We start from the raw sequence: 25,916 nt of genomic DNA on the forward strand, positions 1-25,916 counted from the left end.
CAAGGCTGGAGAGATGGCTCAGGGGTTAAGAGCACTGGCTGTGCTCTTCCAGAGGTCCTGAGTTCAATTCCCAGCAACCACATGGTGGCTCACAACCATCTATAATGAGATCCAGTTCCCTCTTCCAGCATGCAGGCACAACACTGTATGCATAATAAATAAATCTTTAAAAAGCCGGGAGGTGGTGGTGCATGCCTTTAATCCCAGCACTCGGGAGGCAGAGGCAGGCAGATCCCCAAATTCAAGGCTAGCCTGGTCTACAGAGCTAGTTCCAGGACAGCTAGGGCTGTTACATAGAGAAACCCTGTCTTGAAAAACCAACCAAAAAAAAAAAAAATCAAATGCAAATTTACATTATTAAACCAGAGAGCTATCAACAATTATCAAGTGACATAGAACAATGTTTTATTTTTTAATGTATGCATGTATATATGTATTATGTATAAAAATATTTACACTGAACGAAGTTTAAAATAATACATACCAAATTGTGCATGTAACACTCGGAGGAATACAGGAATGCAAGAAAGATTATTTTTTCATATTTAATTTTTTTCTGTTGTTTGAATTTTTTGCCTTTTTAGTGTAGACGTATTATTTTTATAATATAAATAACATGCAAAACTAAAGATCTGAGAAGGAAATTAACTTCCTAGAGTAGATATTATTAGCCCTGGTAGTTTTCTGTAGCTTTAATTAGCGTTTCAGATAGGCCCCATGGCCCTAACTTGCTTCTACTACACAAACTATCCAGCAGTATTTGGGAGATCTGAAAGGAAAGCTCTGCAAAGTAAATTCCCTAGTGCTCATTACAACTGGGCAATAAGCTGGCATCATCTGTGGCGATTTTACCTTGGTAACCTGTGTGTGTGAGAGAGAAAGAGAGACTGAATGCAGAGGCACACAGAGGCAAGAGGAGGGCATTGGATCTTCTTGATCGGGAGCTTTGGGTGGTTGTGAGCCACTTGCGGTGGGTGCTGAGACTGAACAGAGGTGTCTTGCAAGAGCTGCCCATGCTTGCCGGGCGGTGGTGGCGCACGCCTTTAATCCTAGCACTCGGGAGGCAGAGCCAGGCGGATCTCTGTGAGTTCGAGGCCAGCCTGGGCTACCAAGTGAGTCCCAGGAAAGGCGCAAAGCTACACAGAGAAACCCTGTCTTGAAAAACCAAAAAAAAAAAAAAAAAAAAAAAAAGAGCTGCCCATGCTCAAACTCACAAACATCCCTCAGCCTCCTTGGAAAACGTTTAAGTATAAAAGCTAAAAAGGCAAGAACAGAGGGTATACCACCTGCCACACAAGCCTGGCCACTTGAGTCTGAACCCCAAAACTCACAGAACCACTCTCAAAGGCTGCCCCTGATCTCCACACAAGTGTCATAGTGCGCGCGCACACACACACACACACACACACACACACACACACACACACACAGGGAAAAAATTTGTACTCTGCTATTTATTCATCAGAACAATTTTTAGATTTACTCAGCTGCAAAAAACAATGTTTTTGTTTAACCTATATGAAATAGTTTCATTTGGGTTTTTCAAATACTTTTGCTTTTTTCTGAGTGAAACTAACAGAAAGGATATTTACTCTAAAGCTGCTGCGAGGCATAAAGGCAACAGACGAGGTTACAACAGTCTGATGGGGTTTTTCTTTATAGTTTTTGTTTTATTTTTACATTGCATCTTTCCAAGCCACTAATATATCAAGTTAGTTTAAGCTATCAGTTAAGCTAAAGTAAGTCTAAAAAGATACTCCCAGGCCATGCCAAACCAGTGCCCTGAGAAATCCCCACAGACCAGAGGGGATGTTTCCTCAGTTCAGCAGAGGACTGAATCATATTCTAAACCACTGCCTCAACAGTACTGACAGAAATTAGATCACGCGACCTATGAAATCATGATGTGTCCACCCTGACCACAGGAAATCTTGGTGCCTAAGAAACAGCCAATTTTTTGGTCCAATCTAACCTTTGTGATATCGAGGACAGACCCTTCACCAAAGCCCCAGAAAAAAAAATCCCATCAAAGGTCTCAACACATAAGGAGACTGTAATAAGCTTGAGTTTCCCAGAACTTTCCTAATCTATTATCGTTTACCCAAGTTTTAAAGTTGTTTGTTTTCCTTGAAGGAGTACACACCACCCCTCAGACTGTTTATTAACTATGGCTCCCTACTTCATCACTGTCTAAACCCCAAATCTAAGATAAAAGAACTGCATGTGAAAGAGACAGTCTGGTAAGACCCTCCAGCAGCTGTTAACAACTGCCCATTAGTCTGCCCCTCTGACACAACCTACTATTTAAACAATGAAGCACTCTTTTGTCTATGGCTTTTTTTTTTTTTTTAAAAGAAATTGTCCAGTAAAAGGCAATGGAGAAAATACATTTAAATCAACACCTTATCTTTAAAATTGCCCACAGTTTAAAAAAAAAAAAAGACAGTTTGTTTCTTATCTTCAAATACTGCCATGAATATGGCTGTTCCATGGTTTTAACACAATTAAAATGAATTAGATAAAACGGAAATATGACCTAAACTGCCAGCCACATGTTTTCATTTAATATGACACATGGGATCATCACTTCTTTTCCCTACAAGTTGACATACCTCCAGCTCTTTAATTTTTTCTTCTGCTGTTTTCTGTTTTTCTAACAGCTGGTTGTGAATTACTTCCTTGGATTGTAAAATAAACCTAGAAAACAAAACAGTTGAAAATTAAGCCACATGGCCACTGTATTCAAAATCAATAGTTACACGCCACAGATATTAACAAGACAAAAGGATGAGCTCTAGATTCAGGGGAAAACAAAACAAAACCTGTTATATTAAATACTTTGGAAACCATGATGGTTTTTAAGTTTTCTTGGCCAAGGAAAAATAAAGAGTTAAAAGTACATTCTGCTTTCTTATTTAAGAGACAATCTGACATTGAAAATATTTCCAGATAGAAAAATATGGCGAAAGCATCAAAAAAAAAAAAAAAAAAAAACCCATCACAAAGTCAACATATAAGCCACCAAAATTTCCGGTAACTTGAGCTGTCTAACTTTTGTGTAGACTTCTTAAAGCAGTATTTGTAAATTGCAGCGTCCTTCCATCTCCTTGGTTTTTTGTAACAGCAGTAACTCATGACCTTTTAAAGTCACAATCAAGTACTGTGTTAAGATCAATGCCTTAGTGTCTCTATGAGCTCCTCACACAAAGGCATTCTATAAGCCAGCCTGTCTTTTATTATTATTCCCAGAGTGTGTAATACCTCTGAAAAGCTCAAAATGCACAAAGTTTTAACTTTTTCCATTTCACAGTCAGGCACATTACTTACCACTGCTGAGGATCCAAATATTGGGAAGCTTTATGTATTAACACTGAATCTGTTTTGGGGCGTTATGTTCATAATTCTTGCTGCGGGGAAAGGAAGAACTAACCGTTTCACGGCCTCAAGTAAGAGAGTTGAATGAAGTACTTCTCTTCTACTGGAACCACGGAAAAACCCCAATTACTCAAACCTCTTTCAGGATTGTTTAACTGGGCTAAAATAGATTTCAAGTAACAATTGCAATTACTTAAGAGCATGATTTCACCTCTTTGCATTTAAGGATTCAGCAGCAAAGAACTAAACATTCTTTTTAACAAAAAAGTCAAACAAATCAAGGTAACCACACGTAATTTTCTCTGCCAACTTCAAAGAAACATCACTGTGCCTAGGTGGGACCTCACAAAGAAGCCCTATTATCGTGGCTACTAGACAGTGAAAGGAGACTACCAGGCAACTAGAGATCTGATACCGGAGAAAAACTGTTTCTTCTTCTCCTTCATGAATACACCTTACCATACACATCAATTCAATCCCATGAACTCTATCATGTCACTAATCGCTAAACTTTATCCATGACACCAATCGCCCATATTTTTTTAATTTATTTTACTTTTATGTGTATGAGCGTTTTGCCTGTGTGTATCTGTGTAAACCATAGCTGTGCCTGGCATCCATGGAGGTTAGAAGAGGACATCGGATGCCCTAGAACTGCAGGTAAAAATGGTAGTGAGCTACCATGTGGTGCTGGGAAATGAACCAGGGTCCTCTGTAAGAGCAACAGGTGCTCTTAATGGCTGAGCCACCTCTCTAGTCCCTAGTTCAGCTATCTTTTCTTCCTTCCTTCCTCCCTCCCTTCCTTCCTTTCTTTTTTTCCTTTTCGAGACAGGGTTTCTCTGTGTAGTTCTGGTGCCTGTCCTGAATCTCGCTCTGTAGACCAGGCTGGCTCAAACTCACAGAGATCCGCCTGGCTCTGCCTCCCGCATGCTGGGATTAAAGGCGTGCGCCATTGCCGCCTGTAGTACAGCTATCTTAACTATGATTGTTTATTATATCCTGGAAAGATTGTTCACACTCATAAAAAATGATTAATTGTAGGTCTTTCCCTATAGAACCTATCATATCTAAACTTTCTTACTGGATCCAAAAGACAAGTGCTATTTCAGATAAGCCTATATCACACTGAAGGGAGTTTTCACTGAGAATCAAGTGACGTTGGTCAGGAAGTGCTGTTCTGAACTGCACTGGGTCTTAGTGACAGGACATGACAAGCATCACACAAGGCAAGGTCCAGGAGCTGCCAATCACGCCATTCATGCACTGTTTTGCTAATTAAAGTCATTTAGGCATAGAAGTAATTTTCAAAGTAAAATACACATTTTTAAACAGTACTGGTTGCCTACCATTGAGTAGAATTCTCAAATGATAGGTCTGGGAAATTTTCAAGGCTAAGATTAGAGGTGATTACTTTATGTGGCCTTTAAAAAGAAAGTTATCTGAACAGATACTAAATCCCTTGAGCAGAAAATAAAGTCACTAGAAAGCAAGAACAGTAAACAACAGAAACATGTTGTCCATGGCCACACATACCTAAGGTCGCTATGTTAGTCAGGCCAACTTCACAGGTCAGACCCAGCCAATCAACTACTGTGAGCCTAAAACATCTCAGCCATCCAGATTTTAAACAAGATGAGAATTTTCTAAGCCCAAATGTTTGCCTAAAAGGGTTGTTACATAAAAAAATCCACATACAAAATGTATGGAAAGTTGTTTGAGCCCTCAATTCAAACAGTGCTGCAGACACTCTACTCTATACAACTATTAGAAAGATCTCCAAAAGGCTACGATTTCTGAAAAGTTCTTATGAAATAATTTATCTATGATCTAAGAAGCAGTGAATAAGTTGGAGACAATGTATCTTATTATCACAACGTGTCTTATTATCACAAGTATTAAATACAGTTTCTAAAAGAGAATCTCACAGAGATACTGCCTAATTGTTTCTATAAACAAATAAGTAAAGATTCTGGAGTTGAAGCTGGGTATTGGTGAACACCTTTAATCCCAGCACTTGGGAAGCAGAAACAGGCGGATCCCTGTAAGCTTGAGGTCAGTCTGGTCTACATAGTAAATTCCAGGACAGCCAGAGCTACAAAGTGAGCCCCTCTCTCAAAACAAGCAAACAAAACAAACAAATAAAAAAGAATATATATATATATATATATATATATATATATATATATATATATGGAGCTGGAGCACTCGCTGCTCTTCTAGAGGACCCAGATTTGATTCCTAGCATCCATATGATGAATCACAACCACCTACAACTCCAGTTCCAGTGGATCTGGTGCCCTCTTCCAAACCCTGAGAGCACCAGACATGCACGTGTGCACATACATACATGCAAGCAAAACACTCATACATATAAAAGAAAACAATCTTAAAAATATACACATTCATCCATCTACAGAGGAGCTGGAAAGATGGCTCAGCCATGAAGACAGCACACCATTCTCGCAAAGGACTGAGTTTGACTCTCAGCATCCATGTGAGAGGTTCACTACCACCTGGAAGTCCAGCTCCAGGATCCAACACTTCTGGCCTCTGACACATGTGCACACACACCCCAAAGACACACAAACACAAAATTTAAAGTAATAAAAAATAATCTAAGCTGGGCTGTGGTGGTGCACACCTTTAATACCAGCACTTGGGAGGCAGAGGCAGGCAGATCTCTGAAGTTCGAGCCAGCCTGGTCTACAGAGCAAGTTCCCAGGACAGCCAGGGCCACACCTGTCTCAAAAAACACACAAACAACAACAAAAAATGAATAAAAAAAAAAAACCTGTGGGGAGTGAGTGTGCCTCTGCGTGAACAAGCATTCACAGTATGAGCACAGTCATGTCAAGGATGCCAATGCCTCAGATTCATGGGAAGGGCAAGGCTTCCCCTGGTCCAAGTACAAATGCTGAGAAATGGCCAATCTTTAGCTAAAAACAGTATCTGCAAAAATTGCCAACCTCAGCTTTCTCCTGCTGGATGGCTGCGTGATCACCCCCCAACACTTCCCTACAGAGACCCCTACCAAAATCAGATAGCCCACCTCCTCCTTCATGGTGTACATAATGAACACACTTAGTATCCATCTGTTGGTGCACCTCCATCTGAGTGCACAGCCCACCCAATCCCAGCTTCACATTACTTGTGCCTGTCTTTCTTAGTCTCCCTTTGCTCCCACTCAGGTTTCCAGCACCCAGCCACACGGGCCACGGCAATAACCATTAGCCAGCTTTCTCAAAGTAGTCAGCAACTACAGATCCTCAAATATGTTCAATTCAAAACTTAACATACAGTTGCTCCTAGTTAGACAAGTGGCGCAATTCAAGTTATGCTGGGACCAATCCTTCTGTACACTGTGAACATGAATTACTCTCATTGGTTAATAAAGAAGCTGATTGGCCTATAACAAGGAAGGATAAAGTTAGATAGGACAATCAAACTGAGGATACTAGGATGAAGAAGGGAGGAGTCAGGGGAGATGCCAGCCAGCCACCGAGGAAGCAGGGCATGTAGAAAATGAGGTAACAGGCTGGAGAGATGGCTCAGAGGTTAAGAGCACTGCTTGTTCTTCCAAAGGTCCTGAGTTCAATTCCCAGCAACCACATGGTGGCTCACAACCATCTGTAATGAGATCTGGTGCCCTCTTCTGGCCTGCAGTCATACATGCAGGCAGAACACTGTATACATAATAAATAAATAAATAAAATAAAATTTAAAAAAAAAAGAAAATGAGGTAACAAGCCATGGGCCACACGGCAAATCATAGATAAGAAATATGGGCTAATTTAAGTGTAAGAGTTAGCTAGTAACAAGCCTGAGCTATCTGTCAAGCATTTGTAAGTAATATTCAGCCCTTGAGTGGCTATTTTGGAACTGGCAGGTGGAAGAGAAACATCCAACTACAAAGTTAACTATAAGGAAGGCTAATAAAATGGACTCTAGGGGCCGACAAGACAGCTCAGCGGATAAAACAAACGCTGTGGGAGCTGAAGAACCTGAGTTTGATCTTCAGAACCCACATGAAGGTGGGGAGAACCAACTCCACAAAGTTGTCTTTTGACTTATGCACACATGCCATATCCCCCCATCTCAATTTAAAAGAATGACTACCACAGGAGCTGGAGGGATGGCTCAGCGGTTAAGAGTACTTGTTCTTCTAGAGGACTGGGTTATGTTCCCAGCACCCAAAATGGCTAACAACCACCTATGATAAGCTCCAGAAGATGAAACTCCCTCTTCCGGCCTCTGCAGACCCCAAACACATGTGTTATACACATATACACATACATAAATATAAATAAAAACAAAAACAATTAACCTTCTCTTATTTATGTCAAGTAAGAAAAATGAATAATAAAACATACACACAAAAAAGGCCTCAAGTTATGTAATGTAGTTAGACCTAGGAGAAAAAAGGAGACGAGGAAAGAAACCATTAAAGAGATCATGAACTTGCACTTTCTAAAACTAATAAACCACCACTCTAGGACACTCAGAGTCCCAGCCAGTTTCAAAAATGAAAACACACAAAGAACTAGACAAAGTATAAACTACTGCACACCAAAGATAATGACAGTCTTAAGGGCAGCCAGAAAAATGACACATTATATTCAGAGATAAGAATTATAATATAAACCATGTAAGAAGACAATGGCATGACATTTTCAGAGTACAAAAAAAAAGTATTAACCAGCATTATATACAAGGTGAAAATATACTTCAAAAATAAAAGAGAAATTTAAACAAAAGCTGAGAATATTTACCCTGGCAAACATACGCCATAAGGAATGCTACAAATAGTTCTTCCACCAAAAGAAGCGCAAAGGCTGGGGACAAGGTTACTCAGCAGAGTACTTGCTCTCCTGGCATGTGTAAGACCCTGGGTTCAATCTCCAGCACTTGGAAGGGGGAAAGCAACAGCATTGTGTTTGAGGACAGCCTGGCACACAGTGAGCTCCAGGCAAACCCTGGCTACACAGACCCTGTCTACAAGACAGACAAACTGCACTTCTCCATAACCAGCTAATTCTCAAAGGCACCAAAAATATACACTGGAGAAAAGACAGCCTGTTCAGTAAATGGTGCTGGGAAAACTAGAAATACAAACGCAGCAGATCAGACTCGATTCCTGTCTCTTATCCCATACAAAACTGCATCCAAGATCCAGACCAGTCTTAAACTACCTGAGGTGAGCAGAGGGAACATCAAGACACTGTTACAGTTTGGGTGTCCTGGTGGGAAAGACTCATACTTGTAATCCCAGCACTTCAACAGTCTCATACAGGAAGATTGTTATAAATTCGAAGCCAGCCTAGGATACACAGTAAATTCCAGCCTGAGTGTTAAGTGGGACATCCTGTCTCAAATAAATAAAAAGAGCTAGAGACAGAATGACTTCCTGGACAGGACGCCCTCCCCTCCAACATCATGGGAAACAAGATGCTAGTCCATTAAACTAATAATCATCTGCACAACAAGGAAATAACCAACAGTGAAGAACCAATCTATAGAATGAGAAAGAATTTTTTTTTTTTTTTTTTGGTTTTTCGAGACAGGGTTTCTCTTGTGTAGCTTTGCGCCTTTCCTGGAACTCCCTTGGTAGACCAGGCTGGCCTCGAACTCACAGAGATTCGCCTGGCTCTGCCTCCCGAGTGCTGGGATTAAAGGCGTGTGCCACCACCGCCCGGGCGACGAGAAAGAATATTTTCAACTGTTATGTGAAAAGGGTCAACACCGAGAATATAGAGGACTGAAACCATCCCCTGGAGCTAGGGGTATAGCTCAGATGGTAGAGCACTTGCCTTTCATGTATGAGACACTGGGTCCAATCACTGTCATCCCATAAACCAGCTTTGGTGCCTATAATCCCAACACTCGGGTAGTGGAAGCAGGGGGAATCAGAAGTTCAAGGTCATCCTCAACTACAAAGAGAATTAGGGCTGGCAAGATGGCGGGCAGGAGAAAAGCACCTGCTGCTGAGACTGACGGCCTGAGTTCAATCCTGAACAAGAGAACCAACTCCCACCAGCTATCCTCTGCTCTCCATACACTTGCATGTCCCTAACCCTCACACACACACACACACACACACACACACACACACACACACACAAACGCCACATGTATAAAGAAATTACAGCACTTAAATGCATTTCACAGCCTCACAGCCCTTCTCCTTACACTCAGGCTCTTACATTCTTTCCATTGTCTCTTCTACAATGGAGGAACTAAGGGAAGCTAAACTTTAAAGAGGAGGGTATCGATGTCTTAATTAGCACTAAATAAGGAGAAATAACTTGTAATGAAATCTTTCAAACCACATAGAAGATGATTTTGAATATTACCAAAATAAAGAAATTATGTCCGAAGCATGTGCCAATTTCTCTAATCCAATCATTACATACTGCAAGTTTGTACTGATGATTTTGAATATTACCAAAATAAAGAAATTATGTCCGAAGCATGTGCCAATTTCTCTAATCCAATCATTACATATTGCAAGTTTGTACTGAAATGTCAAAATAGGTTGGGTGTGGCACACATCTTTAATTCCAGCACTCGAGAGGCAGAGGCAGGTAGAAGTCAGCCTGGTCTAGATAGCCAGTTCCAGGACTACATAGTGAAAATCTGTTTTATAGAAAGTTTATACTAGAGTTATCTGACTTACATTTTTGACTGCTCTGTTGACAAGAATGCTACAGGGGCTGGAGAGATGGCTCAGTGGTTAAAAGCACTTGTTCTTGCAGAGAACTGGGGTTCAAGTCCCAGCATCCACATAGTGGTTCACAACCACGTATAACTCCAGTTACAGGAGATCCATCACCCTCTTCTGACCTCCATGGGCACTGGGCATGCACATAGCACACAGACATACATGTGAGCAGAACATTCATACACATAAAATAAAGTGATAAATAAATCTTTTCTAAAACTTGTTTATAGAAAATAAGACCAAAGCCAGGCAGTGGTGGTACAGGCCTTTAATTCCAGCACTTGGGCGGCAGAAGCAGGTGGATCTCTGTGAGTTCGAGGCTAGATTGGTCTACAGAGCGAGATCCAGGACAGGCAAGGCTACAAAGAGAAACCCTGTCTCCAAAAACAAAGCACACACTCCAAGAAAAGAAAAAAGGAAAGAAAGAAAGAAGGGAGGGAGGGAGGGAGGGAGGGAGGGAGAAAGAAAGAAAGAAAGAAAGAAAGAAAGAAAGAAAGAAAGAAAGAAAGAAAGAAAGAAAGCTATACAATGGTAAAGATGGAGCCCAATCAGAGGCAAGTGTTATAATCCAGGGCAGTTTTGACTGGGGTAGTGTTAAATACAAGAGCTCAGATTATGGGCTAAATTCAGAGAAACAATAGTATTTGCTATTGGATTGACTATAAGATCAAATAAAAAAGGAATTCTCCAAGACTTGGAAGCACTAGAAAGATGGAAAAGCCATTTGCTAAAATGAGGACGACTGAGCAACATGGCTTATTCATAAAGAGCAAGAACTTTATGTTGGCCAATCCTGACATACATATTAGACCACCAATAGAGACGTAAGGCAGACAGCTGGATAAACAAGCTCAGAATTCAGGAAGGCAGCCTAAGTTAAAGATAAAAATGTGGGACTTGTCAGTATAGAAGACATCTGGAGGCTGGTGATGTAGTTGAGTCATTAGCAGCCTGCCTGGTATGCAAAAAGTCCTGGGTTCAAACTCCTGAACCGTAAGCCAGGTGTGGTAGTACACACCTATAAACCCAGCACTTAGGATGCAGAGGCAAGTGAGTCATAGATTTAAAGTCTGGGCTGGAGACACGCTCTGCAAGCATAAGGACCTGAGTTCAGATCCACAGCACTCACGTAAAAAGCCAGACCTCGTACTGCACACCTTGTAATAATCCTAGGGCTGGGAAGGCGGACAGGAGGCCCCCTGGAGCTAACTGACCACCTAGTCTTGCTGAACTGTTGAATTCTAGGTTCAGTGAAATCTTGTCTCGGGACAAAAAAAAGGGGGGGGGGGGTAGGTCTGGGAAGATGGATCTCAGGTGGTTAAGAGCATTTGCTGCTTTCAGAGGACCCACATCTTCACACACAGGCACACATGCGAACATGTACAGAGAGACGCACACTCAAGGAACTTGAAGGTCAGGCCTGGGCTACATATGATACTCTGTCTGAGAGAGAGAGAGAGAGAGAGAGAGAGAGAGAGAGAGAGAGAGAGAGAGAGAGAGAGAGAGAGAATATGAATGAATCCCAGTAAGATAATTAAATATAAAAGAGGGAAAAAAATCTACTCAGTAAGCCCAAAGTCAATCTAAACTTTACAAATGTGAAAGAAAAGGAAGCAGTGTGACTGAGAAGGAAGGCCAGTGAGGTACAAAGTCAAGAGCTGGAAGACAAAAAGCACACTGGACTCCTTCCTGGTGGGTGAAGTGAAGACTGAGAACTCACTGCAGGGACTGGACAGTCCCGGCTCCTGAGGACCCCGGGCCCACCTACAAACGTCCTGTGATCTAGATCTGCAAGGTACACTGCAAGGTTCAGTTTGTACTAATTTTAAAAACACTGTCTATTTTTAAGTCAAGACCATTACTCCTGAAATGGAAGACTAATGTAGTACGTTAGTCTATTTTCAAACAGATGTTTATTTTGGGTTACTATTTGGCATTCTAAGTATTCTGGTAAACACTCACCTCTGATGTTTACCACTTTTATTCTGGCCTCATCAAACCACAAATGTTGAAGTAAGTAGTAAGAAAGCTTACTTCTTCTTTTTTTAAGATGTGATCTTTATTCCACTAGTAGCTTAAAATACTGAAAAAATATATACTCAAGGATAATGAAAAAGTTACTATTCTATGAGTACTGATAGACATATACAGACAGAAAACTGATAAAAGAGCAGAAAGTCATAAAAAGTATTTTTTGATAATTTATTTAACTGTTTTATGTGCACTGGTATGAAGGTATCAGATCCCCCAGAACTGAGCTGCCATGTGAGTGCTGAGAATTGAACCTGGGTCCTCTGGAAGAGCAGCTGGTGCTCTTAACTGGTGAGCCATCTCTCCAGTCCCCTATAAAAAGTATTTCTAACATATGTCAAAAGTCAGAAACATACATAAAGGACTCATATTGGAAGCTGGTGTGGCAATCCTAGCTCTTGGGAATCTGAGTTAGGAAAATCAACGTTAGTTTGAAACTAGCCTGATCTACGCAGTGAATTCCTCCAAGCCAGACTAGGCTACTGTGTGAGAACATGTCTCAAAATGAAGCAAAACAAAACAAAAAATAGAATGCACATTGCCATCCAAATCTTTTACTCTCAGACAACATAAAAAGATGGGCAGAGAGCAGTCATGAGTTCTTACCTATTTAGAGATAGATTTTTAATACTAGGCTCTAGATGCTTGAAAGTTTTGATATCAGAATAATTTAAGTCCTCTTTGAAGCCAGAAGGCTAATGTCTTCCAAACACCCGCTCCATTTTAAAGTAACTGCTATGCCTCAAGACAAGAAGGATGGCTCAGCAGGTAAGAGCACCTGCCACCGGGCCTGACCACCAGAGTTCAATCCCCGGGACCCACGTGGTGGACGGAGGGAAGCGATTCCCTCAAGTTGTCCTGACTACCACATGTGTTCGCACATACAAGAGATTAATTAACTCATTAAAATGATTATTTTAAAAAAGAGAGACAGGGGCTGGAAAGACGGCTCAGTGGTTAAGAGTACTTGCTGCAGTTCCAATTGGACCCAACCAAGTTCAGTTCCCAGTACCCACATGAGGCAGCTCACAACCACCTGTAACTCTAGAGGACACAACGACATCTTCCCGCACATGCACACGCACATAATACATTTTTTTAAAAGAGAGGAGTCAGGCCGGGCGGTGGTGGCGCACGCCTTTAATCCCAGCACTCGGGAGGCAGAGCCAGGCGGATCTCTGTGAGTTCGAGGCCAGCCTGGGCTACCAAGTGAGTTCCAGGAAAAGGCGCAAAGCTACACAGAGAAACCCTGTCTCGAAAAACCAAAAAAAAAAAAAAAAAAAAAAAAAAGAGAGGTAGTCAGTAGCATGGCTTGATGTGTTTGTGGGCCCCCTGGCAATGAGACCAGGACTTACCCGGGTACACAATGGCTTTTTAGAACCCATTCCCTAAGGTGCAATGCCTTACTCAACTGGGATGCAGGGGGAGGGGCTTGGTCCTGCCCCAACTTGATATGTCAGCCTGTGTTGACTGCCCAAGGGAGGCCTGACCCCCTGTGAAGAGGGGATGGGGTTTGGGATGGGGGGAGGTGGGGGGAGTAAGAGAAGGGGGGAGGGGGAACAGGGGTTGATATGTAAAATGAAAAAAAATTTAATTAAAAAAGAGAGAGAGAGAGAGAGAGAGAGAGAGAGAGAGAGAGAGATAGTAAGAATTCCTGACCAAGACAATGAGATATTCTCTCAAGCGTCACTCACTCTCAGTCCTTTGGTCTCAGCTCCAGTACCCAGCAACAGGTTACAGAAGTGTGCCATCACACCTAGATCCCAGCAATTCCGGATACAAGTATCAAGAAAGAAGAGAATACTAACAAGTCATTCGTCTCACACTCTAGGTCAGTTCTTTCCTTTTTGGGAATTTCACTGAACAGGCTATAGTTCTTGCCACAAGCATGTCAGCCATCTCATTCAGATTAGACAGCGAGCTGTGCCTAAATTTGTCACTCTGACATAAGTGGCAGTTAAAACTCTTTAGTACAACTTAAAATGGACTGTTTTTTTCTCAGATAAGTCAGCTAGAATACAATTCCTCAGTGACAGAGTCACACAGGTCACCGCAAGTGTCTGCAAGTGGCGCTGGACGCCTCCCTGAGTTAACTCTGTAGATTCTTGTCTGTCATCAACCTGGACACACCGCGGTGTCCTGCTGTGTTGTTGAAAAACTGCTACCTTCACACAGCAAAGGCAGACTATGTTTAATCCTTTCTGTGGAAAAGACAAACAATGACAACCAAAAAAAACCCCAAACCATTTATCAGGTCTTTTTTTTAAAAGCTACTTCTATTTTATGTGTTTGTTGGTGTGCCACATGTGAGCCTGGAGCTCATGGAGGACAGGAGAGGACATCAGATCCCCTGGAGTTACAGATGGTTGTGAGCCACCACGTAGGTGCTGGGAAGTGAACCCTGGTCCTCTGGAAGAACAAGCAGCCAGTGCTCCCAACCACTGAGTCATCCCTCCAGCCCCGATGTCAGGTCTGTTGGTGTCAGGAACTGTAGATGCTAAGTAACAGAATGAATGGGTTAGACTCTTTAGAAAAAAACAAAAAAAAAAAAACCCTTAAAGCCTAAAAATAAGAACCCCATAAGAAGGACACAGTAAATAACAATTCATTTTAGCATGTTTGCACTACCTAAGACAAGAGACTTTTTTAACAATTGACTCTAATTAGCACAACACTTTCTAAGTTAATTTCCTGTGTTTCAGTGAGAATGTTTACATTCTGGAGAAGATGGGAGGGAAGACAGGAAGGAATTATTAAAGACATCTTCTGCAGAAGAAACATGACTATGTAAGTCTTACGCAAATGTCTGCTAAGCTCTGCAGCCTAAAAACAATTACGTCACTGTACACAGCAGGGGAACAAGTCACACTGAGCATCAAATGTTTAAATCATTGACAACTTAAGAAAATGAAGATTACTCAAAGGTCCCTCTCTCCAGAGATGTGCCCATCTGGGGTTCTATACATATTCGACATCAACACAGCTGAAGTCATTTTTCCCAAACACACAACAGGAAAAGTTGTTTTGCTTTTCCTCAGAACTCTGAGCAATGAAAGCCATGACTTTAAATGGCTCTGTATAAAACCTAAGAAGGGTGAGTCGTGTTCTATTAGTAAAAGCAGCTGAACAGCAAGGACCTCTCTTCTTTTAAAAATAAAAATGTTTTAAAGTAAAAAGATAAAAATAAAAATATTACCTCTGAAAATCATCTTTGCATTGCTTTCTAAAACCCTAAAATACAGGTTAATCCCTCGGGAGAGAATATAAAAGGAACTTACAAATTTGCATTTACAATAGGGCTCTCCCACCGAAAGTAATTGACACATTTTTCCCTTCTGTACTTAGCATCAAATATCTACACCTGGGGCTGGAGAGACGGCTCAACAGTTAAGAGCACTGGCTGCTGCTCTTCCAGACAGACCCTGAGTTCAATTCCCAGCACTCACATGGAGGCTCACAACCAGCTATAACTGTGGATCCACTATATCTGATACCCGCTTCTGTTGTGGAAGTGTACATGCAGACAAAATACATAAATAAATAAATCTTTAAAAATAATAATAAATAAATAGCTAAACCTGATTTTGGTGACAGCAATAGCATAGATTATGTTTATTGTACCACAACAGCAGTATAAACAAAGTCAACAATGTCTGCTGTGCTACACTTTTTAAATTTTATTTTCTTATCTCTTGGGAATAAAATATTACTTTCTTCAATTTTAAAATGACCTGACGTAAACTGGAAGATACACTCTATAGAGACACATGGAACTGTAACAGGGCTGCAAACATGAGCTGGCACAACTATACCTACATTAATATCTAACGTACAGAAGCCACTTGTCCTCCCCTTACCGGACGTCACAGTGAAATGACATGTCAACAGTCACAACATTATGATTTTAGACAAAGGGCAAACTGACCAAGCTGTGATGAAGAGTTTAGATTTCTTTACCCCAATTAGCTGAAAACTTGCTTGGGCGTTTTTTACAAAGCAACTAACTCTTGGCTATCAGGAGTGCACCTACTATTTTACTTTTTACCTATGCAGCATTTAACTTAAGCTTATACTTCTAGATCTTTCAAGCAACCAAGATCAACCGTAAAATTACTTCAACAAGTAGAAATAGCCACACTCCCCACCAGCAGCAACCTCTGCATTGCTAGACGCTTATCCAGCTGGTAGATTTATACCATTGTTCATTCTTAGTTCCCTAAACGTAAAAAATACCCACAGAATGGTAGCATACCTCTAAATTGGTTTAAATATGGCACCAAGTTATTTTTAGTTGGCTTCAAGCTTTAAAAAGGGACTTATCATTCTTTTCAAAGGCTAATCTACTCAAGTTGCTCCCATGTTAAAAAAAAAAAAGATAAATAAAAGGACAATTTATCTGTTTTGAAAATTAGAAATGTTATTTATGCACTGCTCAACAAAATGTTAGGATAGTTCTCACATCAAACCAAGGTCAGAATCGTGCCTATTGTTTATAAGAATACAGTCTTTTCAAACACTAGCATGGTTAAATGTTATTTGTGTGTATTTAAATAGAATTCTTATCAAAACATTAAAATTATTTTTAAAAACTCATCTTAGCCTATACAGAGTAAAAAAGAAAACTCAGATCATTAGAAATTGTTCCTTATTTGTGAAAAAAAAATACAAGAAATATTCACATCACATTCATTTGAAATCTGGATTCCCTCGTTACACGCTAGAAAGATGCAAAGGAAGCCCAGCACTTCCAAATATCCAGACAGATCGTCCACAGTTGTAACTTTCATCACACTTCTCAAAGCAGCGCGGTGAGGTCAGCGCACAAACAGCTTAAGCAGCAAAACTAGAAATTGGTGGTAGTAGTATCAGGCTACACAACAGCCTCCCCAAAGAACATGAAGTAAGAGAACGAAAATGTGCTGGCACCGTCCCAGAAGACGGACAGATACAGCTTTGAACAATAAAGTTCAGAGCTTACAGTGGAGAGCAATTCATCTTCCCTGACCCTGCAGCTTGACTTTCTTTACTTTAACCCCGAAATAGCCACATATAAGTTATTCAACACTACCAACCTTCTCTCTAAATATAAGCTGAAGGGCATGTGGGCTTGCAGAGATCTGTTTAAATACACACATACCCTGAAAAGGAAAATCTATCTTCCATCTATGTGAAAATGAAGAAAGTCAGACACAATTATACTGTATAGAACAGTCTTTGTTACCCAAGAATTGCACCTACAGCATAATTCTAAAGGTTTGGGGATTTCTTTGTTGTCAGTTTTGATACTCTGAAACTGCCTGGCATTAAAAATTAGTCAACTTTCTCAACAGAAGTAATCCTAGCAGGTTAATCAAGGCAGATCAAGCAATTTTGCTAAGAAACAAGTCCTCTGACTTTCGTCATGGTTACTTTGTTTATCAGTTTTGAGCTGGTATCACTGTGTAAGCAAGCAAGCCTGGAACTCCCGTTGTAGCTCACATTGGCCAGAAACTCAATAATCCTGCTCAGCCTCCCAAGGACTGGGATTTAAGGCATTCACACCACACAAGGCTTTACATACTACTTTTATAATTTCATCTTGACCAAATCATATGTTAAAACAGGATTATAAACTCTAATTCTTGAACTTCTGACACTTTCTAAGCATAACTTTTCTCTAAAGAATCAAGAAGCTAGGCATGGCAGTGCAGGCCTGTAATCCTAGCACTTAGGAGGTAGGGGCAAGAGTTCAAGACCACCCTTGTTACACATAGTTTAAGGCCAACCTGGGCTATCTAAGACGCTATGTCAAACAAACAAACAAACAAAATGCAGTTATCTTAGGCTGAAAAACAATCAAATTCAATTCAAATCAATATATATTTATTTAACATGTACTTTGTGCCAAACAGTATTCTGAGAATGGTGGAACCCAAGGCAATATATGTACACGATCGCAAGAGAGTCGATCTCATTGGGGAAATCACATGTGCTCAATGGACAGTTAAAATAAAAGCCTTGGTATTGCTGAAAGAAAGAATGGGCCAATCCAGACAAGTTTCAAAGACATCACGAGATCCAAGCCATATATTGAGCTCCTTTCACAAAGGAATACTGAAGGCCATAAACAGAATAAGCAAAGGTTAAAAAAAAAAAAAAAAAAAAGCACAAAAACATGACATAAAGGGGGAAAAAACCCCACATAACAAGGCTAAAAATTCTGGTGCATGTGCTAGTGCTCTCCTACCCCCACTCCATGACAGACACCACCAGTCAACCAGAGCACACTTAAAAACCACATGGAAATACAAAAAGCAGGACCATGGGATGAAATGTCTAGGAACAGGAAGTAGTAGGACTTGAGGCTAGATGGGCCACTTAAAAACAGGTTATATGACCATGAATGTGAGGCTGACAAGCTTCGACTCTCTCCTACAGTGACAGAGGATAAACAAAAGGTTCTGTGAGGAACGATCGTTCCGTCACTGTGAGGAACGGCTGTGGGCAGACAGGGGTACAGAGAGAACAAGTGGAGACACTGCAGGGTTAGCTGCCCAGAATCGCACTCTCGGGAGGTGAGGGCAGGTGACAGGAACTACCTTGGCTACAACAAAAAATTCAGGCTAGCCTGGGCTACAGGAGACCCTATGATACAGCACCTGTCTCGGAGGTGTGAGGCCCCCAGTTCAATATACTAAACAAAACAAACAAACAAAAACAGCAATTGTGGGTCACAAGAAAAGCAGAAAAATCTACAACTGACTCTACCACAAAAGCAGAGTTTTAGATTTTAGAATCATTTCTAAACAAAAATTGGGGTAAACTCATCATGTAATTAGAATTCTCAAACAGCATTCAAAAACAAAGGCAAAGGATGGAATTGAAGAAATGAATAACAATGTTAGACTCAAGATTTCTCAAGACCATAAATTCAGAAGTAGGTATTCCAGGATTGGCATCAAGAAAGGGAACATCCTCATGACCAGACTGGCACTCAGCAAGTCTCTCCTGCCCTGAGGCACCAATCCTCTGGCCAAATGGCAGATGCTGTTACCTCACATGCCCTACGACACAGGGCAGACTCAGGCTGCATGAAGTGCAGAACTCCAAGAAGCTTGTTTTAAAACCAAGGCTCGTCCAAAACTCTAAAAGTGCACACTACTCTTAAGAAACAGTTTATATGAAATAATACCATTCTACCATTAACTACTTATATGTAAGTAAGTAAAATTCTATTATTCTTTGCATAAAATGCAACCTATCTGCAGAATTTTGGACGGAATAAAAAAGAAAGTAACATCTATCACGTATGCAGAATGTTTAGTAAAAGACATTATTCTAATCAGATATGAAAACTTCAGGGCTGGGGATGCAGCTTAGTGGCTGAGGATTTGTCTGGCATGCACAAAGCCCTAGTTTTGACCCTCAGAATCAAACATAAAACAATTAAAATTTAATGAAAGTTTTTTTAAATTGAAAACATTAATTCCAATGCAGCACATCTCAGTAATCCTAGCACTTGGAAAATACACTATTAGAAGCTAGCCTGGGCTTCGTGAGACCCTGTCTCAAAAAAAACAACAAAATGCTGGGCATGGAGGTATATGCGTAATCCCAGCACTCGGAGGGCAGGGGCAGATGGTTCCCTGTGAGTTCAAGGCCAGTGTGGTGTACACAGTGAGTTCCAGGCCAGTCAAGGCTCCACAGCTCCATAGAGAGACTATTAAATAGAAAAAAATTCTTTGGCTGTTATAAATAAAGGCTAAAGTAATAATATAAAATCCAAGGATATTAATAGGCTAGTATTACTGTTTTAAGACCTAAGTATATTCAAATTGAGGGATTAAATTACCCTCCAGTGAATGCCAACAATGTACTTCACACTACACAGACACACAATCAAGAGTTCTGTACCATTAACAACCTCACAGATTGGAGCCAATACTGAACAACTGTAATCTCAGCACTTGGTGACATGGAGGCAGGAGGATCAGGAGTTCAGTCACCCTCCGCTACACAATTAGTTTGAGGCCAGACCTAGCAAGAGTGAACCGTTCTCAAAAATAAAAGCAAAAGCAAACGAACAAAAACTCACAAAAGGGACTCTCATTCTCTTAAAATAAGACAAAATGAAAAATATGAACATAAAAGAAAATGTATGTGGCTCATTTGAGGAAGCAAATCCAACATTTATCATCACTTCTCTTTTAGCAGAAAGAATGAATTAGTCACGGGAAGGGTCACCTTGTCATGATGTCATTCTAAAGTTATTACAGAATTTTACACACTTGCTTGCTCCCAGGCAATCACAAAGAAGTCATCCTGAGACCAAGGTCAAATTCCATTCTAAAGATTCCCAAACTTAAAGTAGAGGTCCGTAAGAACATAATATCCAAAGGCCAAACACAGGACCCCCTCCTCCCCACTTAAAAAAAAAATCACGTCTTCCCCTTTAGCTAACTGCAATGGAATGTGACCCATACACAAGAGCTTTCCCATTCTTCATTTTCTCAGAAAATATAAAGCAGACTTAATCTCTCTCATAAGGAGAATGTTTCTGATAGAAAAAGTTGTAACACAGTGGTTAATTATATTAACAACCTAAGCCTTTTCCCTCCTCAGAGGCCCACTCCCATTCGCAGGAGTGGTGCTTTTCCTTTCTCAGTAAACTGTCTCTACTTCCATTCATTAAAATAAATAAATAGTTGATAATTAGTACGAAGGGTAAATTAGTGGGCACCTGCACTCACTTGGCGCAGACCAACGCACAGACACACTGTACATACATAATTAATAAAAATAAATTTTTAAAAGGGGAGGGGCTGGAGTGATGGCTCAGCAGGTGAGAGTTCCAACTGCTCTTGCAGAGGACCCAGGTTCAGTTCCCAGCACCCACATCAAGAGACTCATAAACACCTACAACTCCAGTTCCTACAGAATCCGATGCCTCCATGGGCATGGAAGGCAGAGGCAGGGGGATCTCTGTGAGTCCAAGGCCAGCCTGCTCTATAGAGTGGGATCCAGGATGGCCAGGAATATACAGAGAAACCTTGTCTTGAGGGGAAAAAAAAGAAAGCTTTTGTAAGTTTTAATCCAAGTTTTAAAATAAATAATTCCACCACTTAACTCACACGAGGCTCTCGCAGGCAAACGCCGCTCCAGCTGCATTTTACTTACATTCTTCCTACGCCTTCATACATGTTAGTCTCATCTACCAGCGTCATGATCTCTGTGTCTGTAAGGTGTGCGTGCTTTTTCGTTCTGTTTAGCTGTTCAATCTGTATGTCTGCAAGCTTCACCTTCTGTTGAGTATCAATAACTTTGGCTTGAAGCTCTGTGAAGGCCTAAGAAAAACAAGTCTTTGATTTAAAAAGGAAACATCTAAGTCAAATTCAGATTTATTAAAACAGAACATACTAACCAAAGCTGAGAAATTTACCAAAATCAGAACAGAATTCTAATACTATGCTAAATTCTAAATGTACCCTATTCATAGACGACATGATCACTATGAACAAAAGTCCATTAAATAAAACCTGTATTTCAAATAACCAAAGAGTAATAAAAGGAATAAATAAAATACTCAGGGGATAAAACTCAGAGATCCAAAGCAAGAATTGTAAAAAAAAAAAAAACAACTCACTACATCTGTATTACACAACTAGAATTCAGAGCACTTCACATTATTTCAAAAAATCCTGACTGGAAACCCAGACCTGGTGTCTCATGCTTGTAATCCTAACAACTGGGAGGCGGAAGCAGAGGATCGGGAGTACTTTAGGACTCAGACACATAAGATATTCAAGGCCAGCCTGGGCTATAAGACACCTTGTCTTAAAAAAGAATTGTTTTTCAAGGCCAGTGAGATTGGCTCAGCAGATAAAGGCACTTGACATCAAGCATGATGACCTAAATTTGATCCCTGGGAGCTGCATGGTAAGAGAGAACTAACTCCCTCAAGCTGTCCCCTGACCTCCACTCTGGCAAGGGGGGGGGGGGGCGCACACACGCACACAATGTAATTTTTAAAAGATTAAGATAGACAGATAGACAGACAGACAGAGATCTATGAGATGGCTCAGTAGGTAAAGGTTCTTACTACCAAGCCTAACAACCTGAGTTCCATCCCTGGAACCTGAGCCCACAAGGTAAAAGGAGACCTACACATACTCTGACCACACACTAGCATCACAGCATGTGTGTGTCCACACTCACACACATCTGAGATTCACATGTCAGGGATAGAGGTGCACACTTTTAATCCCAGCACTAAGGGGGAAGATGCAGGAGGATCTCTTATGATTTCAAGAACAGCCTGGTCTACACAGTGAATTCCAGCTAGCCAGGGGCTTAAAAAGGGGGGGGGGGCACTAGATTTACAGCATGAGAGAATGCTGTATAAGATTAAGTTTACATGTGTCAAGTTAAGAATGGCAAAGAGCAAGACGCACATGCTTAGCATCCCCAGAACAATAACAAATGGCTTCTTTTATTAGAACAACAGCTATTTCAGATGTCCTATTGCTTAGACAAAGGTTAACCAGAGGCAGCTACTTAAGATGTTACTGGGAGCTTGGGAACCGTTCAGTCAGCTGACCTAAGGTTCACTCCCCAGGACCCACAAAAAAAGCTGAGTTTGAGAGCTGGAGGGATGGCTCAGGGGTTAAGAGCACTTGATATTCTTGCAGAGAACCCAGGTTTGGTTCCCAGGACCCACACAGCAGCTCACAACTACCTGTAACTACAGTTTCAGGGGGGATCCAAGGCCCTTTTCTAGCCTAAGGGGGCTGTACACATATGGTATATTCAAACATTCATGCAGGCAAGACACCCACATACATAAAAATACAACTTGTCCTTGTTGAATGCTAGGCATGGAGGCAGAGGAAAAAAAGAGGATCCTTGAAGCTCGCTAGCCAGACAATCTAGTCAAAGTGGCACTCCCTAGGTCCCAGTGAGTGGCCTTATCTCAAAATACAAGCTGAACGGTCCCTGCCTTGAATGCAGGAATCCCTAGCATTGGGGAAACTGGGTGTAGTGGTGCATGGCCGATACAGTCAAGTGCCAGGCCAGCCCAGGCTACGTGAGACCTTGTCTCTGAGGGAAAACAAAACCAAACCAGAATCTGGGCCAGTGAGATGGCTCCTTTTGCCTAAAAGGCCTGATGACCAGAGTTCAAGTCCCAGGTACCACTTGAACCAACTCCCAAAAGTTGTTCTCTGACCTCCTGTAAGCAACTTGAAGGTGTGTCTATACACACACACACACACACACACAAATATACAACTTTTAAAATATGCTGCTCACCTACAGAACCTATTTATTATTGCGTGTTTGAGTATGGGCCAGTGTGCTGGGGTGTGCCTCTGAGACATTATAGAACAACTTGGAGCAGTTCCCTCCTTCCACCTTGGGTTCCAGGGACAGAACTTAAACAGCCAGGCTACCTGGCAAGTGCCTTCATGCACTGACTCATCTTGCTGCCTAGGGCTCAATCTTTTAAGACTTTTCTTGCCAGTGACCCTAGCACAGGTCTGCTATCCTAATAGTCTGGAGGCAGCAGCACTAAAGAGCATTGGGAGTTCAGGGTCTGACCAAACAAAACAAAACAAACAAACCACATACCAAAAAAACACTAGAAATTTACCTTTCTAGAAAAGATTTAAACTGAATGAATTCTAGGGTGCTTTCTAATTATAGCCATCTCTCCACAAAGAAAGCACAGTCTGAGGTCTTGGTAGTGTTAGGGTCCTAAGACTTTTAAGTGGCAAAAATGTTTCCTATTAACAACCCATTTTATAAACCAGCATTTGACTCAAGACTATAATTCCAGAACTCAAGAGGCTGAGGAAGGAAGACTGCCTGTAGTTGCAAGCCAGCCTGGCTACACAGTCTTAAAACAAAACAAAACAAAACAAAACAAAACAAAACAAAACAAAACAAAACAAAACAAAACAAAACACAGGGCTGGAGAGATGGCTCAGTGGTTAGGAGCACTGACTGCTCTTGCAGGGGACCGGGGTTCAATTCCCAGCACCCATATGGCAGCTCACAACTGCCTGCAACTCCAAGATCTGACACTCTCACACAGACATGCAGGCAAAATACCAATGCACATAAAATAAAAATAAATAAATTACAAAAAAAAAGGGAAAATAACAACAAAAAAACATTTATAAGCAACAGATTGAACAAAAAGAAAAATCCTCTGACCGCTCATTTGGAAATCCTTACTGGATCCTTACCTGGATACTGGGTTTTGGGGAGGGGGGTGGGAAATTCTTTAAAAAGGAGATGGGTGGCCGGGCGGTGGTGGCACACGCCTTTAATCCCAGCACTCGGGAGGCAGAGCCAGGCGGATCTCTGTGAGTTCGAGGCCAGCCTGGTCTCCAAAGCGAGTTCCAGGAAAGGCGCAAAGCTACACAGAGAAACCCTGTCTCGAAAAACAAAAAAACAAAAAAAAACAAAAAAAACAAAAAGGAGATGGGTGTAGAAGCAAGGACCTTTCAAGGGGAGGTACAGAATAAATGACCTAAATGCAAAGGTGAACGTGGAGTTTTTCAAGTCGACTCCAGCAAGCACTTTGAAGGGCATCTGTATGAGACGCTGTCTTCGGTTCTTGCTTTGAAATTGGGTCCCTGACGGCTCCAAAACGCAGAGAGAGGACACTGCAGCCCACTCCACCCACCCGCCCTAAGCAGCTCCTGCCAGCGAGAGCCCCCGGGGACCCCGGTGCCGCCGAAGCAGAGCGGGTTGGTCTCAGGACTCCGGGAAGCCAGGCCCCGGCCCTACGGTCTCTTTCCTTCAGCGAGACTCGATCCCCCCTCTCTATTCTGGTCCCCACTCGCTTCGTCATTCAGACAGTAGGCTCTGTCTGCTCAAAAGCCCCCGTTACCTTCTTCAGCTCCAGGTCCACGGGGGCCGCCATATTGGAGCACTCTACGCGCCTGCGTCAGATGCAAGCCGGAAAGGGATGGGGGAAGGGCGCGTTCGGGTTTACTTGCGAGGCTTCCTTCTGCGCCTGCGCATAAATCAAACTCGAACCCAGATTTCTCGGTATATCCAATCTACCCCACTCCGGCACTCGGCCGTGAGACAAGTGGCTCAAAACATTTTGGAATTCCGATAAAATCTGATAAACGTGTAACCGCTCGGGTGTGGCTCTTAGTTATCTTCCACACACAATTAGACAGCTTCTGGCATGCCAGTAAGACCATTAGAAGGTGCCATTGGAATAGTCACCCAGAAAGAACTTAAGTCTGCTAAAGCCTCTTCAAAGATCTTCTAGACATAGTGCTTTTCAAAACAAGCCGCATATGATTGTTGAAGTCAGATTCCTGGCTGGGGGTGTAGTTCAATTGGCAGAGTACTTACCTAGCACACTTGAAACTCTGGGATTGATCCACAGCACCGCACAAAATAGGTGTGATAGTGCATGCCTGTGACCCAAATGCTAGATAGGTGGAGGCAGCAGGATCAGAAGTTCAAGGTCCAGTCAGCAAGATGGCCCAGGGAATAAAGGTGCTTGTCCCCCACGCCTGACTACATGAGTTCAATCCCAAGAATCCAAGTGGTGCAGAGAACTGATTTGTTATCCTCTGACTTATGCACACACAATAAATATGCACATACAATAAATAAATGCAAAGTTTAAATTACAATTAGGAACTGGAGAGATGGGTCAGAGCATGTACTCCTCTTCCAGAGGACTAGAGTTTGACTCCCCGCACCCGCGTCAGACGGCTCACAACGAGCTATATACCTCCAGCTGCAGGGGAGTCCAACACCTCTAGCCTCTCTGCAGGCACCTGTG

The 25,916-nt window shown here is 41.7% G+C and overlaps 1 protein-coding gene across 1 annotated transcript in view; it reads right to left on the reverse strand.

Moving 5' to 3' along the window:
• The window catches only part of Pfdn1 (prefoldin subunit 1), a 55,646-nt gene extending 30,529 nt beyond the window's left edge, over positions 1 to 25,117 (reverse strand). The window contains exons 1-3 of the mRNA XM_059246616.1: positions 24,999 to 25,117; positions 21,281 to 21,447; positions 2,613 to 2,697 (exon numbers count right to left, since the gene is read on the reverse strand). Coding sequence (XP_059102599.1) covers positions 2,613 to 2,697; positions 21,281 to 21,447; positions 24,999 to 25,031 — 285 coding nt within the window. The 5' untranslated portion in view covers positions 25,032 to 25,117. The remainder of the gene's footprint in view (positions 1 to 2,612; positions 2,698 to 21,280; positions 21,448 to 24,998) is intronic.
• Positions 25,118 to 25,916: the final 799 nt, after the last annotated feature.

The sequence above is a fragment of the Peromyscus eremicus genome, chromosome 19, assembly GCF_949786415.1.
Source record: "Peromyscus eremicus chromosome 19, PerEre_H2_v1, whole genome shotgun sequence".
NCBI classification, from domain to species: domain Eukaryota; kingdom Metazoa; phylum Chordata; class Mammalia; order Rodentia; family Cricetidae; genus Peromyscus; species Peromyscus eremicus.